General features: G+C 39.8%; 1 protein-coding gene across 1 annotated transcript in view; it reads right to left on the bottom strand.

Moving 5' to 3' along the window:
- Window positions 1–13,870, bottom strand: part of LOC115243149 (collagen alpha-2(IV) chain-like) — a 20,375-nt gene extending 6,505 nt beyond the window's left edge. The window contains exons 1-13 of the mRNA XM_029819902.1: window positions 13,743–13,870; window positions 6,301–6,424; window positions 5,741–6,073; window positions 5,470–5,538; window positions 2,477–2,548; window positions 2,189–2,296; window positions 2,018–2,116; window positions 1,587–1,847; window positions 1,389–1,532; window positions 1,236–1,343; window positions 1,110–1,181; window positions 273–1,046; window positions 53–178 (exon numbers count right to left, since the gene is read on the bottom strand). Of these exons, the coding sequence (XP_029675762.1) occupies window positions 53–178; window positions 273–1,046; window positions 1,110–1,181; window positions 1,236–1,343; window positions 1,389–1,532; window positions 1,587–1,847; window positions 2,018–2,116; window positions 2,189–2,296; window positions 2,477–2,548; window positions 5,470–5,538; window positions 5,741–6,073; window positions 6,301–6,424; window positions 13,743–13,778 (2,326 nt within the window). The 5' untranslated portion in view covers window positions 13,779–13,870. The remainder of the gene's footprint in view (window positions 1–52; window positions 179–272; window positions 1,047–1,109; window positions 1,182–1,235; window positions 1,344–1,388; window positions 1,533–1,586; window positions 1,848–2,017; window positions 2,117–2,188; window positions 2,297–2,476; window positions 2,549–5,469; window positions 5,539–5,740; window positions 6,074–6,300; window positions 6,425–13,742) is intronic.
- Between the last annotated feature and the right edge of the window lie 4,543 nt (window positions 13,871–18,413).

Genomic DNA, 18,413 nt, shown 5'->3' with positions numbered 1-18,413 from the left:
ATATATATATATATAATCCCAATTCAAAATAAACATAATTTTAATAACATACCAGGTCCGACAGGTTTTGAAGGAACAACTGGTTTATCCAATGTACTTGAAGTTCCAGGATATGATGGAATACTTGGTTTTTCTGGTCTTCCTGGTGTATCTGGCTTGCTGGAAGTTTCTGGATATCCTAAATAAGATAATGTATTTGTGGCATTAGTAGCATGTCTTTAGTATAACAAAAATTCTAAAATATTTTAAATATGACAATATTATAGATGTACCTGACACATTAGATGCTCCAGGGAATTCTGGATATCCGGGATATGATGATGTGCATGGTCTTCCTGGTGTACCTGGTGTACCGGGTATTCCAGGCGTCCCAGGCGCGCCAGGATATCCTGGTTGTGGTGGTAATCCTGGTATGCCCGGGGTTCCCGGTGTGCCAGGAGTTCCTAGATGCCCTGGATAAGGTGATGTTCCTGGTCTTCCTGGTGAGCCTGGAGTACCGGGTGTGCCAGGCGTGCCGGGATATCCGGGTTGTGGTGGCAAACCCGGTCTGCCCGGGATACCAGGACTACCAGGAGTTTCTGGGTACCCCAAATCAGCTGGTGTTCCTGGTTTTCCTTGTGTGCCTGGGGTACCGGGTGTTCCTGGCGTTCCAGGCGTGCCGGGATGTCCTGGTTGTGGTGGCAATCCCGGTGTGCCCGGGATTCCTGGGGTGCCAGGAGTTCCTGGACGCCCTGGATAAGCTGGTGTTCCTGGCCTTCCTGGTGAGCCTGGAGTACCGGGTGTTCCTGGCGTGCCGGGATATCCGGGTTGTGGTGGCAATCCCGGTGTGCCCGGGATTCCTGGAATGCCAGGAGTTCCTGGATGCCCTGGATAAGCTGGTGTTCCTGGCCTTCCTGGTGAGCCTGGAGTACCGGGTGTTCCTGGCGTGCCGGGATATCCTGGTTGTGGTGGCAACCCCGGTGTGCCTGGGGTCCCAGGACTACCAGGTGTTCCTGGATGTCCTGGATAAGCTGGTGTTCCTGGTTTTCCTGGTGTGCCGGGTGTTCCTGGCGTGCCGGGATATCCTGGTTGTGGTGGCAACCCCGGTGTGCCTGGGGTCCCAGGACTACCAGGTGTTCCTGGATGTCCTGGATAAGCTGGTGTTCCTGGTTTTCCTGGTGTGCCTGGGGTGCCGGGTGTTCCTGGCGTTCCAGGCGTGCCGGGATATCCTGGTTGTGGTCGCAAGCCGGGTGTGCCCGGTGTTCCTGGAGTGCCAGGACTTCCTGGATGCCCTGGATAAGGTGGTGTCCCTGGCCTTCCTGGTGAGCCTGGAGTACCGGGTGTCCCTGGTGTACCGGGATATCCTGGTTGTGGTGGCAATCCCGGTGTGCCCGGGATTCCTGGGGTGCCAGGAGTTCCTGGACGCCCTGGATAAGCTGGTGTTCCTGGCCTTCCTGGTGAGCCTGGAGTACCGGGTGTGCCAGGCGTGCCGGGATATCCGGGTTGTGGTGGCAAACCCGGTCTGCCCGGGATACCAGGACTACCAGGAGTTCCTGGGTACCCCGGATAAGCTGGTGTTCCTGGTTTTTCTTGTGTGCCTGGGGTACCGGGTGTTCCTGGCGTTCCAGGCGTGCCGGGATATCCTGGTTGTAGTGGCAATCCCGGTGTGCCCGGTGTTCCTGGAGTGCCAGGAGTTCCTGGATGCCCTGGGTAAGGTGGTGTTCCTGGCCTTCCTGGAGAGCCTGGAGTACCGGGTGTGCCAGGCGTGCAGGGATATCCGGGTTGTGGTGGTAAGCCGGGTGTGCCCGGTGTTCCTGGAGTGCCAGAAGTTCCTGGATGCCCTGGGTAAGGTGGTGTTCCTGGCCTTCCTAGAGAGCCTGGAGTGCCGGGTGTGCCAGGCGTGCCGGGATATCCGGATTGTGGTGGCAATCCCGGTGTGGCCGGGATTCCTGGAATGCCAGGAGTTCCTGGAGCCCTGGATAAGCTGGTGTTCCTGGCCTTCCTGGTGAGCCTGGAGTACCGGGTGTTCCTGGCGTGCCAGGATATCCGGATTGTGGTGGCAATCCCGGTGTGCCTGGAGTTCCTGGAGTGCCAGGAGTTCCTGGATGCCCTGGATAAGGTGGTGTTCCTGGCCTTCCTGGAGAGCCTGGAATACCGGATGTGCCAGGCGTGCCAGGATATCCGGATTGTGGTGGCAATTCCGGTGTGCCTGGAGTTCCTGGAGTGCCAGGAGTTCCTGGATGCCCTGGATAAGGTGGTGTTCCTGGCCTTCCTGGAGAGCCTGGTATACCGGATGTGCCAGGCGTGCCGGGATATCCTGGTTGTGGTGGCAAACCCGGTGTGCCTGGGGTCCCAGGACTACCAGGTGTTTCTGGACGTCCTGGATAAGCTGGTGTTCCTGGTTTTTCTGGTGTGCCTGGGGTGCCGGATGTTCCTGGCGTCCCGGGATATCCTGGTTGTGGTGGTAATCCCGGTGTGCCCTGGATTCCTGGCGTGCCAGGAGTTCCTGGTTGCCCTGGATAAGGTGGTGTTCCTGGTCTTCCTGGTGAGCCTGGAGTACCGGGTGTTCCTGGCGTGCCGGGATATCCTGGTGGTGGCAATCCCGGTGTGCCTGGGTTCCAGGCGTGCCGGGATATCCTGGTGGTGGCAATCCCGGTGTGCCTGGGTTCCAGGCGTGCCGGGATATCCTGGTGGTGGCAATCCCGGTGTGCCTGGGTTCCAGGCGTGCCGGGATATCCTGGTGGTGGCAATCCCGGTGTGCCTGGGTTCCAGGCGTGCCGGGATATCCTGGTGGTGGCAATCCCGGTGTGCCTGGGTTCCAGGCGTGCCGGGATATCCTGGTGGTGGCAATCCCGGTGTGCCTGGGTTCCAGGCGTGCCGGGATATCCTGGTGGTGGCAATCCCGGTGTGCCTGGGTTCCAGGCGTGCCGGGATATCCTGGTGGTGGCAATCCCGGTGTGCCTGGGTTCCAGGCGTGCCGGGATATCCTGGTGGTGGCAATCCCGGTGTGCCTGGGTTCCAGGCGTGCCGGGATATCCTGGTGGTGGCAATCCCGGTGTGCCTGGGTTCCAGGCGTGCCGGGATATCCTGGTGGTGGCAATCCCGGTGTGCCTGGGTTCCAGGCGTGCCGGGATATCCTGGTGGTGGCAATCCCGGTGTGCCTGGGTTCCAGGCGTGCCGGGATATCCTGGTGGTGGCAATCCCGGTGTGCCTGGGTTCCAGGCGTGCCGGGATATCCTGGTGGTGGCAATCCCGGTGTGCCTGGGTTCCAGGCGTGCCGGGATATCCTGGTGGTGGCAATCCCGGTGTGCCTGGGTTCCAGGCGTGCCGGGATATCCTGGTGGTGGCAATCCCGGTGTGCCTGGGTTCCAGGCGTGCCGGGATATCCTGGTGGTGGCAATCCCGGTGTGCCTGGGTTCCAGGCGTGCCGGGATATCCTGGTGGTGGCAATCCCGGTGTGCCTGGGTTCCAGGCGTGCCGGGATATCCTGGTGGTGGCAATCCCGGTGTGCCTGGGTTCCAGGCGTGCCGGGATATCCTGGTGGTGGCAATCCCGGTGTGCCTGGGTTCCAGGCGTGCCGGGATATCCTGGTGGTGGCAATCCCGGTGTGCCTGGGTTCCAGGCGTGCCGGGATATCCTGGTGGTGGCAATCCCGGTGTGCCTGGGTTCCAGGCGTGCCGGGATATCCTGGTGGTGGCAATCCCGGTGTGCCTGGGTTCCAGGCGTGCCGGGATATCCTGGTGGTGGCAATCCCGGTGTGCCTGGGTTCCAGGCGTGCCGGGATATCCTGGTGGTGGCAATCCCGGTGTGCCTGGGTTCCAGGCGTGCCGGGATATCCTGGTGGTGGCAATCCCGGTGTGCCTGGGTTCCAGGCGTGCCGGGATATCCTGGTGGTGGCAATCCCGGTGTGCCTGGGTTCCAGGCGTGCCGGGATATCCTGGTGGTGGCAATCCCGGTGTGCCTGGGTTCCAGGCGTGCCGGGATATCCTGGTGGTGGCAATCCCGGTGTGCCTGGGTTCCAGGCGTGCCGGGATATCCTGGTGGTGGCAATCCCGGTGTGCCTGGGTTCCAGGCGTGCCGGGATATCCTGGTGGTGGCAATCCCGGTGTGCCTGGGTTCCAGGCGTGCCGGGATATCCTGGTGGTGGCAATCCCGGTGTGCCTGGGTTCCAGGCGTGCCGGGATATCCTGGTGGTGGCAATCCCGGTGTGCCTGGGTTCCAGGCGTGCCGGGATATCCTGGTGGTGGCAATCCCGGTGTGCCTGGGTTCCAGGCGTGCCGGGATATCCTGGTGGTGGCAATCCCGGTGTGCCTGGGTTCCAGGCGTGCCGGGATATCCTGGTGGTGGCAATCCCGGTGTGCCTGGGTTCCAGGCGTGCCGGGATATCCTGGTGGTGGCAATCCCGGTGTGCCTGGGTTCCAGGCGTGCCGGGATATCCTGGTGGTGGCAATCCCGGTGTGCCTGGGTTCCAGGCGTGCCGGGATATCCTGGTGGTGGCAATCCCGGTGTGCCTGGGTTCCAGGCGTGCCGGGATATCCTGGTGGTGGCAATCCCGGTGTGCCTGGGTTCCAGGCGTGCCGGGATATCCTGGTGGTGGCAATCCCGGTGTGCCTGGGTTCCAGGCGTGCCGGGATATCCTGGTGGTGGCAATCCCGGTGTGCCTGGGTTCCAGGCGTGCCGGGATATCCTGGTGGTGGCAATCCCGGTGTGCCTGGGTTCCAGGCGTGCCGGGATATCCTGGTGGTGGCAATCCCGGTGTGCCTGGGTTCCAGGCGTGCCGGGATATCCTGGTGGTGGCAATCCCGGTGTGCCTGGGTTCCAGGCGTGCCGGGATATCCTGGTGGTGGCAATCCCGGTGTGCCTGGGTTCCAGGCGTGCCGGGATATCCTGGTGGTGGCAATCCCGGTGTGCCTGGGTTCCAGGCGTGCCGGGATATCCTGGTGGTGGCAATCCCGGTGTGCCTGGGTTCCAGGCGTGCCGGGATATCCTGGTGGTGGCAATCCCGGTGTGCCTGGGTTCCAGGCGTGCCGGGATATCCTGGTGGTGGCAATCCCGGTGTGCCTGGGTTCCAGGCGTGCCGGGATATCCTGGTGGTGGCAATCCCGGTGTGCCTGGGTTCCAGGCGTGCCGGGATATCCTGGTGGTGGCAATCCCGGTGTGCCTGGGTTCCAGGCGTGCCGGGATATCCTGGTGGTGGCAATCCCGGTGTGCCTGGGGTACCAGGACTACCAGGAGTTCCTGGATGCCCTGGAGAGAGAAAAAATATGTATCATAACTTTGATTTATTATATTTATTATACCGCTCCTTCTAATACTTTAGCGTTGTGCTATATATGTTTTTGTTTTTTAAATTATAATAGTATATAATAAAAAGAGAATGGATTTTATATATGGAGTTTACATATGCTACAGCGCTTCTAATCTTTTGCAATATATAATTTTAAAACACTATTAATTATAAAACACGATATATATTTCGAAATTATATACTAGTTATACCAGGCTTATAAGGAGGTCCAGTCGGTCTTGCATCTATCGTTGATCCACTTCCGATAGGTGCTGCTTAGTAAAACATGAACATTTTTATTGTGGAATAAAGATCACATACATATACATTATATTCATATATGTATATGAAAAAATATTAATTTACATAAAAAGTAAAAATATTTTATAATATTTTTATATATTTTATAATATGCTATATGATGTAATATTTTCTATATACTTTCATTTGATTTTTTATACGTACTCCCTGCACCTGGTTTTACGTGCGGTGGAACGTTTGGATTTTCGTATTGTGCGCATACTGCGGGAAAATACAATTCTCGCCACGGTGTAATCACACCGTGATGTTCATGATGATCATGACTGTCTTCGGTTTGATGATGTTCGTGCTGATGAATGAATAATTCCACTTCCTTTCCGGGCCGAACAACGCGATAACCCCATCCATCACTGATGTAAAATGTCGATTTCAGTTGACCAAACGGATCAATGTAACCATAACATCCGTAGGTGATACCATCTGGTCCACGTACTTCATGATGGAATTGACCATTTGGACCGACGTCGTAACCGTATTTGTATGCTTCTGTGTAAAATATTATATAATATCAATTATATAATTGCAATTTATATTATAACTCAAAGTTTCTTTACCACAAGAAAAAAATAAATAAATAGATTGTATGGTTTATTTTAGATAGAATTTTATATGTAAATTTTATATAAATTATGGACTTTTATTCTCTCTCCCTTAATTCTTGTATTGAATTGCAATATAATGAGTTTTTTCATTATTCTTATTTTTCTACTTACCCGAGTCAATATTTTGACTCAAATATTGAACTTTTTGTTCATCGCTAATATTCAGAATCACATCGTTGTTCCGATTTCTGCTTTTTGGTTCCTGAGTGAGTTGCGACACGCATGTAGCAATCAACTAAAAAACAATTATTGATTTTTATTTATAAGTGTCGAGGCAGAGATAATTCAAGTCTGCATACAAGTCACGTGAATATTTAATCTGCGATCCAATTTTAATTTTTACTTTCACAAGTCATATTTAATTCCCTACAAAAATGAAAATGTTACAAAGAATATTATTAATAAATTAGCGGCACACGTATACAATATGATGTACCCAGTAAGCTAAAAAATTGAAAATTGATAACAAAACAGAATTGAATAAAAAATAGAGAAGATAATGTGAATCTGCATCATCGTATTGTATCGTTAATAATGGCTCTAATAATTATATTAGAAATCTAACATTTAAGTTTTTAAGTCTAATAATTATATTAGAAAATCTAACATTTAAGTTTTTATTACGAATTATTATTATGAATTAAGAATTTATTACATATGACACATATAAAAATTCAAAGATATTTATTGTATCTTATATAAACATAATAATTTTTTCAAATGTTTAATAGTGAAATTATAATCATTTATTTCTGCAAACTCACATAAATGTATGTACTATAAGACATTATGCTACCTTTATGGAAATATCTCGTGCTAATAAGAAATGGTTGTGCCAGTCGCAATAATTTTGCTTCGTCAAGGCTCGTGACATTTCCAACGCAAAGCGTCATAACGTAATTATCAGGTGGTGTTTAAAAACAGTTGCCCTTTAATATCAGTCGCCAAGATTAAGTATTTGATACGATCTATAAGTACAATCGTGAAATATCATCGATGTTTCCCATTCCTGCAGTCGTAGCGATTTGTAACTACTGAGTTTAAGCACGAGATGTATCGCACGATTATGGAAATACAAAAATCTCTCCTTGAGCGCGATATTTCTGTCAATCAATTGCTTTTAATCACATTACATGTAATATATATTTAGAAAATATATAGAGTATTTGCCATAATATTTGAATTGCTCCTGATATATAGACGAAAAAATTTATTGGTTTTCGATAAAGAACAAAATGCTAAAAATTTTTTAAATGCTTTTCTACGGAAAATTAAAGTCATCTAATGTTTTTCTTTAATAGAATCATAAATTTTTTCCTTATAATACGTAAAAAGACGAATTGATGTATCACTCCGACCTTAAGAAAATTCAATTAGTAGCTATACAGATCAGTTCTCGCGACATATACGTAACGTATAAATTATGAGAGTTGAAATGAGATCAAGATACACCTTTAAAACAGAAGATTGCTCAATATGCGGAACTCATCTTCTTTATCTTCGAATATATTGCCATCTCTTCGATGAGGTAATATATTACCACTTTCTCGAATGGTAAAAAAATTATGTATCTTTCGCTGCCGTTTCCGATCTCAATTAATTATCCATTCTGCATAAGCGAAAGTCGAAGATGATCAATAACTAACAGTAGAAATGCTTTTTTTAATTTTCAATTTGCATGAGACGAGGACTCTCTTATAAACTTGCTTTTAGCAAATTAATTACTTGCGTAAAATAATTCAGTGATGCTAAGGGTAATAAAAAAAGTATTAAAATATTTAAAAACAACTACCAAACCGTTATTTCATATGCGCCATTTATCAGAAACACATGTATTATTTGATAAACCTCGATAATAAAATCTTACGCGAATCAAATCTCGCAAATGTAAGAACAGGTAATTTCTATATTTCATCGGTGAGTCAGTTCCGGAGATAAAATTTTCGAATTTGGCACCGAATCCGGATCCTTCCCCGTTCACTCTTGCCGCTCTATCACCGGTGAGCCTTGTGGCGATAATAATAACGAAGAATACCTGTGCTCTCGTAACAGGATCGTTGGATGCTGTTACGAAAGCTAGCAATGTTCTCTCGGAAGATTACACTTGTGTCTTCACCATCTCCCTAAATGGACGTGGCGAATGAAATGGTCTCTTTCGCACTTACAGGTCAAGAGAATGTCAAGGTAAGGATACGTTATTGGAGTTCCTTCGTCATGATATATCTAAACGCGTTTGGCGGATGTTTAATCGCACACTTAATCTGCGAGAAAGAAAGACTACTGAAATTAATTTTAATTTAAGTCTCAATCCAATGAAGATGAATTGTTATGTCTGTATCTTAAGCTCCAGTATTTTAAAATCAGTCACGAAAGAGCCAAACTTAATTTCTCATGTTTATTTTACTTGCCGAATATTTAAATTAATTATAAAATACACGCTTAATATTTTTGTTTGATTGTCATCATGATCATAAGTTTGTCTGGTAGAACAAAAAAAAAAGACTATTTGTATCAAAACAATTAACCGAGATTAATCCACTTTTTTAAATATAATTTTTCAATTTTTTAAATTTAATGCGTTTTATATTTCGTATCAGCTACATAGAATAATCTCTCAATTATTCTCACTCACGTCCAAAACTTTTGGTTCGACAATACTTAACAATCGCTAGTATAAATCGTTCTATCCGATTTCGTAATCGATTCATGTTCGACGAAAATTTCTCGTATAAATAACGAGAGAGCGTTCGTTCGTGCTGTCAAAAGTAGCACGTGTCCTGGTCGGCCGCGTTAAGTTAGGTCTGGCCCCAAGATCCGCGGCTCGATGTCGCGCGATTGATGATCTCAACGTTCCACCCACGAGAAGGGAAAGTCGCGATTCCAAGAAGGCTGCGCGAGCGGGATTCCTCTTCGTCGTCTTTTTCTTCCCCGAGAGTTGACAGACTATATAACGAAAAGGTTAATATATGCTACTCCCGGCCGAACCCTTCCCCCATGCGCACTTGCCACGTCAAATGTTGCCGTGAGGATTAATCCCTACGGTATTTATATTGCGATATTTTAGTGGACAATAGAGAGAGAGAAAGAGCGAGATCGTTTCAGTCAAGGCAATCATAATGTTTAAGTATTACAAGCCATTTGCTCTCTGATGCAATCTTATTTTCATATTTGATTTATTTTGATTCCAGACAAAATGTTATTCTATATTTTATTTTATTAAAGAAGATTAAAGTATATTTATATATGTTTTTTTTTCTCTCTCTTTTTACTCCCAAAAACTCAATCAATAAATAATCTATAAACTTGACAACCGAGTATAATACCGAGTATTAACAATTTAAAACTAATGTAAGATAAAAAAATATGTTAATAAAATAATGAAATAAATTAAAATATATCGATTTGATTTATTGTTTTCGTAATTTTGATTTTTTCTGTATGCTAAAAAATATGAATATGTCTGTTTTACCTAGATACAAGCTGGTCCTGTTTAAAGGATCAGAACCAATATCTATTTGTTAAGTTGAAATGACAAACTGTAGACCTGAGAGAGAACGGTACACATTCGTAATAGTAAAAACAATAATTGGAATAAAGTTCTTTTCCCACGTATTTACTCGGAAATTAAACTGTGAAAATTACGGGACTACGATTTATTAATTATAGCTTCAATCCTCGACTTAAGCAAATGTTGTAGAGTCATCGACTATATAGTATAAGATATGTTAATTTATGCAACGCCATGAGTCAAATTGCCGGTATGGGCGGGTAATATGCGTAATGCTAGAAGAAATGCTCCAGAAACCTAGTGAACCCCTTTTAATCAACTTCAAATAAATCAACGAGGCTACAAATGAAAAGTAAATCAATAGATCTAGCAAATTTTGCAACAATTGCCAATAATTACTGGTTAATCGATTATCAATTGCCAAATATATTATATACAGAGTGAAAGAAGTAATAACCATCATTACGTAATTCATATAAATTTTCAATGCATAGATAATCATTAAATTGTTTAATTTTTTAATTAAATTATATATTTTATATATATTTTTCGCTATACCTTATTTATTCCATTATTTCAGTCGTTTTATTATCACATTTTATTTTTATTTTATTTATATATTTTATTATCTAAAATTATTTAAAAAAACGTTAGTATTAATATCGATATAATAGTATTGGAAAAATGCAACTGCGTGCTCTTATTTCAGCCGAGGATTCACCTTACTCGATCTCGACTTCATCTTTGACTACGCAAAGAATACAATGCGATCTTTAATATCATGCTAGAAATCGCTAATCAACCTTCGTCTTTAAAGAGTTGATCATTCAAATTGCTTTCACTATCTCGAATTTAATTAACATCTGTATTAGTGATTACATAAATTATATAAAAAAATCACAGTGTAAGAAATGAGGGAGGTTAATATTTTTGATCGCGAACATATAAAATTGCATTTACTTTCTGCGAATCTCGGTTGAACATTATCAAGAATCGATCGGAATAAACAAAAGGTGCGTGTTCGAGACTTTAGTATGAGTTAAAGGTAAAGAGGACGACATTTGACGTAGCCGGATCTCTTTTAATTGCTCGTGGCAAATCTGCCCGTCAAATGGCCAAAGCTGTATCACCTTATGAATCGCGTACATAGGGGCCGGATCAATGCATCATCTTCCAGTGAAAGTCACCTGTAAGCGGTTGCGTAAGGAATCAGCGATTTTAGCCTGGGGCGAAGCCTCCGGTACACAATTGTTTGCACGGTCGACGGCATTGATCTCAGCGATATAATTCAGTTGTTAGAGTTCAATCATTTTTAAAACATTTCGATCAATTAATCGCGCATGGGAAGAACAAGAATAGCACCCGGAGAATATCTACCCTGTCTATTATTTTAAGTCAATTATGGATAAAGTTATTGAATGGCGAGCAAGCTTGTTAAAGTTCCAAGTGACTAATAATATATACTGACAATAAATGGGTAAAATGTATTAATGAAATTTGCCTGTTATTTTTAAATCTGTTTTTGATAACAAAATGTTGAAAAATTCGCTAGTTTTCTATGTCTTATAAATAGTGAATTATTTGAGATATTTCATATAATTTTGTGTCTGTAGCTTCATTTAAAATAAAATTCAATCAATTAATAATTTTTCAACATTCAAATAATTTCTCAATATTCCAGTAATAAGACCACAGATAGAGAGACAATTATAAATGTCGGGATTTCGTTAATGAAATGTAAGAACAACTGTCTTTAAATACCCTCTATCCTGTCTTTCAGTCTTTTTTGATGTACCGCCATCTCATTACACTATGCCATAAAACCGCAACCGACTTTCATACCGGTAATTATAATTAAAATTAATGAATTTTATTGACAATAAATCTCTCTCTCTCTTTTTATACACATATAATTAAATATATATTTCGTAGCTCTGCTAAATGATTTTTAATCTTACTTAAGTATTATAAAAAATATCTGTCACTTTTCAGAAAAATATTTTGGTTTATATAAGATATATATTTTCATAAATATTCATATAATACACACACAATAAATTTAAAAGATTATTAAAAGGTTATAATTGCACTCTTTGTCTCTTTCTTGTCTGTCGTTACAACTAGAATATACTTATTTGTACAAAGAGTACAATTAAAATGAGCAAGTCTGATGTTTCGAACATCCCGATGTCATTCAATCAAATTACAAATGCGTATAAGGTGATACGAGAAGAAGATCTATTGAAGTATGCAGAATCACACGCCTTTTATTTTAAGCTTCCAAATAACGTGCCGGCACGCCAAGGACGAAACTTCGCATCAGATGTGAATGACGCATTTTTAACGACAAACGTCTGCATGTGACTCATTTTACCCGACATCTCATCTGACATTTGATCACCACTCGCGGACCCAATACCTATTTTGGCAATAAACTTTCCATGAATATTTTCATGGACTTCAGTTAATCGACAATTATCGTCAAAAGAATCAATAAAACGGTTTCTGGAAAAATGCATACAAACTTCAGTTACTAAGCCATTTTTCGATCAATCTCAACTCAAGTTCGTTTTTCTTTATATTTTCTTGATAATTAAACGTTATATTAAAATCCACCTTAGTTAAACGAAAGATCTCTGTTTTTTCTGTTTTATATTTACGTTGATTAATTCATAAAAAATTATTCAATATCTTGATCGCTTATATCTTTTTAAAAAACGCACTTTACAAGGTACATAAAACAAATAGATCTTATTGGATGCGTCCTAAATATTGAAGACCTTGCACTCGAGTTTAATTTGGAAACATAAAATACTCGACTCGAATTACAGGGTAGAATCGTACTTGCGAAATGTTCGAGTCATTCCATGGAAAGTGGTTCTGGCAATGATTGATGACTACCGGTTATACTATAGTTATCTCGCATCTATAGAAATTATCTTTGGATACAATCCGTTTTGCTATTAATAAATCTGAAGATATACGGCGTTTCTATATTCATATCAATAGTGCTACGAAAAAAATGATGATATTTTTAATTATATAAATTAAGTTTAAAATATACAGAACATTTTTATATTGTTGATTGAATCAAATGTATAACTCGCTTGTTACAATTACGTTTATTTAAGTCAATCAATTTGCATAATATAAATTTGTAACGTGATATTTATATAATAATAGAGTAATGTTGATACATAGGCTAATATATATAATAATATTATTAATAGCGCATTGAGATAGTTAGGCGAGTTTGATGTTAACTTGATAGAGAAGTCGCAGGTCAAAGTTTAGGACACTGCATTATGCATCGTGCACGATGTTGCACGATATCAACATCGCGGCATTGAGAGAGTTATGAATGAAATATAGTGCAATAGCATTCTCTCTCCCTTGACTGAGTGCCAAGATCAATGAAAGTCTCATGGATAATGAGTCACGACAAAGCGCGGATATTATCGGTTTGTAATCAGCGTCACTTTCTATTACGTACTATTACACTGCATAAATATTATATAATAGATAGTAATAGTAATGACCATGCCAGAGAGAAACACTAGACAGCAAATTATAAAAATTAAACGCTAACTTAAGATTTTATTAACGTTTAATATTAATTTAATACTAACTTTTTAACGCTTATTATTTATGAAATTAATTATGTTAAATTTATATTTAATTTAATTTATTTAATATAAAACAACTTAAATAAATTTCAAATTTAATTTTTAATTAATTATTTCCAGTAAATTTTTTGAGATAAAACAATGATTTATATATGATAAAATTCTATTCTTTATTTTATAATTTATCTTTACTTCACCATTTCGTTCGTTAGATCAATTTATTAAACGCATATTTTTTTAATGCGTTATTTTAATTTATGACTGATTTTATTAAACGAAATGATATTTTCAGTAATGAGGTTTCTCGCATCTCGAGAAAGAAATTAGTTCGAGAGCGATTGCGGCTTTTATTGCAAATTCATTGATTTTCTAAATCCCGAGGAAAGCGCGCGGAATGATATCAAGGAAGTTAAACGTACCAGGGTGAAGAGAGCAGCGGTGGCACGCCGCAGCATCTTAACGAGAATCTTCTCTCAGTAGGGCATAGTATGCGACCGATCACCTTTGCAGGACGACGACAACGAGGATGATTCCTGAAGATAATCGCACGCAGCGCGCCGTTCGAACTGAAAGACTGAACAGGTCGCCGGCAGAAAAAGACTTTTATACAGGGTGGGGGTCCCGGGTGGCCGACCCCCCGACGGATCCTATATCCACATGCTCGCATCTTCTCTTTTCCTTATTCTTCTCGTTTCGACTCTCCTCCTCTTTCATATAAAATATAATTTTTCCATTCCAAGTCATTAGTAATGATAGAATTAATTTGGCACATTATCTAATCGTTAATTTTCCTTGTATCTTAATTCGTCTCGGAGATTGCATTTTGAATTGCTTCACTTTACGAAGGACATTACTCGAAAATTCTTGTCTTTTAAAAATTACAAACATTTGTTTGCGTTAATACAATGCGACACTACAAAGGTGTAGTGTCATCTCATTTTGTTTTATTATATTTATATCATCTTATATTATTATTATATATCTCGTTAATTCAATCCAATTTATGTTTGCCTTATTCTCTCTCTGGATCTATCTCTGTCTCTGGAAATAACGGGATCAAATGTGTGATAGGATCTTGATATTCGATACCGCTTGCAAAGGATTATTCCCATCAGTATGCGCATCTTGATCCCGGTTGGCTAAACGGATGGACCTCGATTGAAGATGCGTTGCTCGGGGAATGTGGTTCAGGTGCGCTCTTACGTAAACGCACTTAGGTTTAAGTCTTTAACCTTATATTTGTCTCCCACGCTTGATGGATAAGCAGATGAATTAATCTCGAATAATTTCTCCATATTTAGTTAATGGTAACGCGTGGAGTATACATCGAGGTGATTAATAACGATCGGCTTTCAGAGGAATCAATTAATTATGGATCAATATGCCGTTTAATTGGATTCGAGGAACGCTCTTTCAATGCCCTTTGTGTTGTTGTTCGAATACGGTTGACTTCTATAAGGCTTTGTATGATTCTAGAATGCATGGCCATTGTTCATTGCAACAGTTAACTTTTCTCTTTGTGTGTCCTTAGCATATAATCGTTTTGTATGCTGATTACAGAATCAATTGGTCGAAAGTTTGCTTAATTGATGTTACAAATACAAATCAGAAGGATTAGTTTATTAATTCTTAAAAATTTGTATTTTTGAAAAATCACTAAAATATAATTTATCTATTTATTCTTTGAAGAACGTATTGTGAAACGATGGCTTCGAAATGTCGATAAACATTAATTGATTATTAGCAATCGCGTTCTTAATCGAATCGTGCATCTTAATTATCACTATTCAGCGCACGTTTCGTGGAAATTATAGCAATGATAGGTTCTTATTGTTTTCTTTGTGTACAAATTTTGTAAAAACAAATTTAAAGATTTCTCCAGGGAAATTCTTAATAACAGCTATTAATCACTTTATAATAGACATCTTTATAATATATGATTCCCGGATAATAGAATTTGGTAATATTTTAAAAAGACGCTCTTTATATAAAATATCGATGTTAGAAATCCTGTTTTTAATAGACTTATCGCGCACGATACATGTCTTATCTGTTTAAAAATAACTTTCTTCTTGCCGAAATCCTGCTGTGCTTTGCCATTATTATTGATGTAAGATGGTTTAATAATGTAGATATTATAGTATACCGGCAAAAATCATTTTCCTTCCAAATGAGCTCGAATAAATTAGAATTGAAATCACAATACGTAGATCCGCAATAAGAAGTGCAGATACTGGAAACTTTTAATTCCCGAATCTCCACCTGACCAATTACAATAAATTCTATGGAGAGAGAGAGAAGAAAAGTATTAATTCTCTCTAATATGTCTTTTAATATTATAAAATTCATCAAATTTTCATTTTTTTAAATAAAGTATTAGCATAAAAAGATATATGTAGGTTTTTAGTAATATATAAAAATTATTGATTAATTTCTTAAACAATTTATATATTTGTTTATATTTTGTAAAATATAAAGAGATGTTATATACATATCCTAAATAAGTAAATACTCTCTCTCTCTCTCTCTAACGTTATTTATAAAATATATTCTAGAAATTGTACAAATTGTTAAGGTATTTCTTTTGTGTTTCGTAAACACTAGCATGTTATGCTAAGAATTATGTCTTTCTTTCTAAGCGCATTTCTTTCCTGCAACATTTCATTATTTTTTTATGATAAATCGGGTATTCGTTGATTCTGGAAATAATGTATAGTTTGTGGAAGTATCGTCCAGCACGCAAGGATGCCTTCCAAGAAATATAAAGTCTTTTATCGGATTTAACCATTCTACCTCAACGCACGCGGTGGAGTCACATCATCCTTATTTTACCTTTAAATAATCCCGACTGATCCGGTTTGCAGCGAATATTAAAGCGACGAAAAGAAAGTTCAGTAACCGATTATTTAAAAAAACATTCGCAAAAAAAGTTTAGAAAATATTCAATTTATAATATTCAATATTTTTAATATTTCAATAATTTGTAATTTTACATTAATAGGTTGTAAAAGCTTAATGGCCAATGAAATTCAGCTGTTTACAATTTAACAAAAGAGCGCTTAAATTCGACAATTAAATTCCGAGCAAAAAATATATATAAAAATCGCTAAATCTAAAATATAACTTTAATTAAATTAAGAAAAACAAATTTAGCATATAGCCAATACTAGAAACTGGAAGATCTTAAAGTATATGAAATTACTATCTCTATCTAATCTTAATCAAAATTCTTAAATTCTCAGCCTTCAAATATTTTTGTTAAAAAAAACATCCTGTTTTAATATTTTATTAAAAATATCCGACTAATATATGTATATGTGCCTGTCGTTCAAACTTACGTTTAATGAGATTCTAATGCAAATATAATATCTTAAAAGATATATACGAAAGAAAAAGAACCATTTGAGCAATATATAGTAAAAGTAGCGACGTACATATATTTATCTATTCTATAGTTGAATTTATGACAGAAGAATATATATTATTTCCAAATTATTTTCAAATAAATAATTCTGATAAATACATATTACTATTAATGCAAACATACAACATCAAATATATATTAGGGACAGAGTAAAAAGTAGGCATGTCTCTTTTAGAATATTCTAAGGTAAATATATGCTAACGCTATCTAAAAATGTTAAAGGTGACAAGATTTCAAGATGTGTAAATATAAGATATCGAAGTATGTAAGAATCCATACACATTTCCGGAAGCATATTTGCCGATTTCGACAGTCAATTATGGTGACCCGAAATAAAGAACATTTGTTCTCGCAAAGTGCGTCGCTCGATTTAATATAGAAACAAAATGATTTATTTTTATTTTATCATTAATTTTTAATGATATATTTTATCATGGCGTCTATGACGTCCTTCTAGGACAATATTTTTAGCCAGCTGATTGTCTACAGATGCACCGTAAATGTATGTAAATTTTTAGACTGCGAGAGAGGACGATGCATATTGTGGTTCGTGTTAGAATGTCTCGTTTGCAGATTATATCAACGGTTAGCGAATGTACAAGGTGTTCGAAATTTGACGAGCCACTTCTCGTCAAATTCGACTCAATTATTTATTAATAAAATATCGACAGAGATTATAATTAATCGCAGATTCTTCCTTTATAAAGTGTCTTTGTAATTAAACTTTAACTTATAAATTTTGTTAAAATAAAATCTTTTCGTAAAAGAATTAAGGATTATCTCTTATTTTCTGAAAAATTGTCTCAATTAATCGCTTATGATTTAATAATTGTTATACAAAATAATAATCAAAAAATTTCTAGATAAATATGAGTTCTGTTAAATGTGGAGTACCTTATATATTTATAGTAAATACAATATAAAAAAGAAGAGTACGGCATTGCTACAAAAGTTCTGAAATACGCATGCTGCCATTCTCCGGCGATAGCCATGCGTTTTTCGCATGCCGTTGGCGTAAGGCAGTTCCTCACGATGTCAGCGGATTGATATGCATATTTACGCGTCGTTTAAAGTCCGCTCGTTTCTTGCCCTCCTTGTTGTCAGAGATATGTGGGACTTACGTAAAGCTGTATTCATACGCAGTGAATGAGAGGGCAAAAACTCGATATAAATGTAAGTTATATTATTTTAAATCAGTTTAAAATTTTTTATAGATTCGTAATTTAGAATATGTATGCGAGAATAAATTTGAATTAAATTAGATTAATTAAGGCTAAATTAGAATTGACTTTTGTTGCGAGAAATGCGAATACTTGTGAGGATCCCACGAAAGGGAGCTCATGTATATGCGAAGGAACGAGGAAATTTTTGCGGCGTGCTCCGATTCCTACCCGGAAATTCACGCGAGTGATGTCATTCGAGATTCTGCTTCGAATTTTTCAGCCATCGGTCCATTAGGACCGGCATTCGAAAACAGGGTTTCGCCGAGTTCACGTATAGAAAATAAGATGAAATATCGCGTATAATTACGATATCATGGAATATAAGTGATTCATCTTTTCTGGTTAAATTAACATTTAAATTGTGAATTTTGTCTTTTCGAATTAAAATGCAAAAAGATATGAAATACCTCAAAATATCGCGTTACGTAATTAATTAGTTTATT

This window comes from Formica exsecta, unplaced genomic scaffold, assembly GCF_003651465.1.
Source record: "Formica exsecta isolate Colony F162 unplaced genomic scaffold, ASM365146v1 scaffold120, whole genome shotgun sequence".
Lineage (NCBI taxonomy): Eukaryota > Metazoa > Arthropoda > Insecta > Hymenoptera > Formicidae > Formica > Formica exsecta.
The sequence above is the reverse complement of the archived record's forward strand: the minus strand, read 5'-3'. Positions and strand labels throughout refer to the sequence as shown.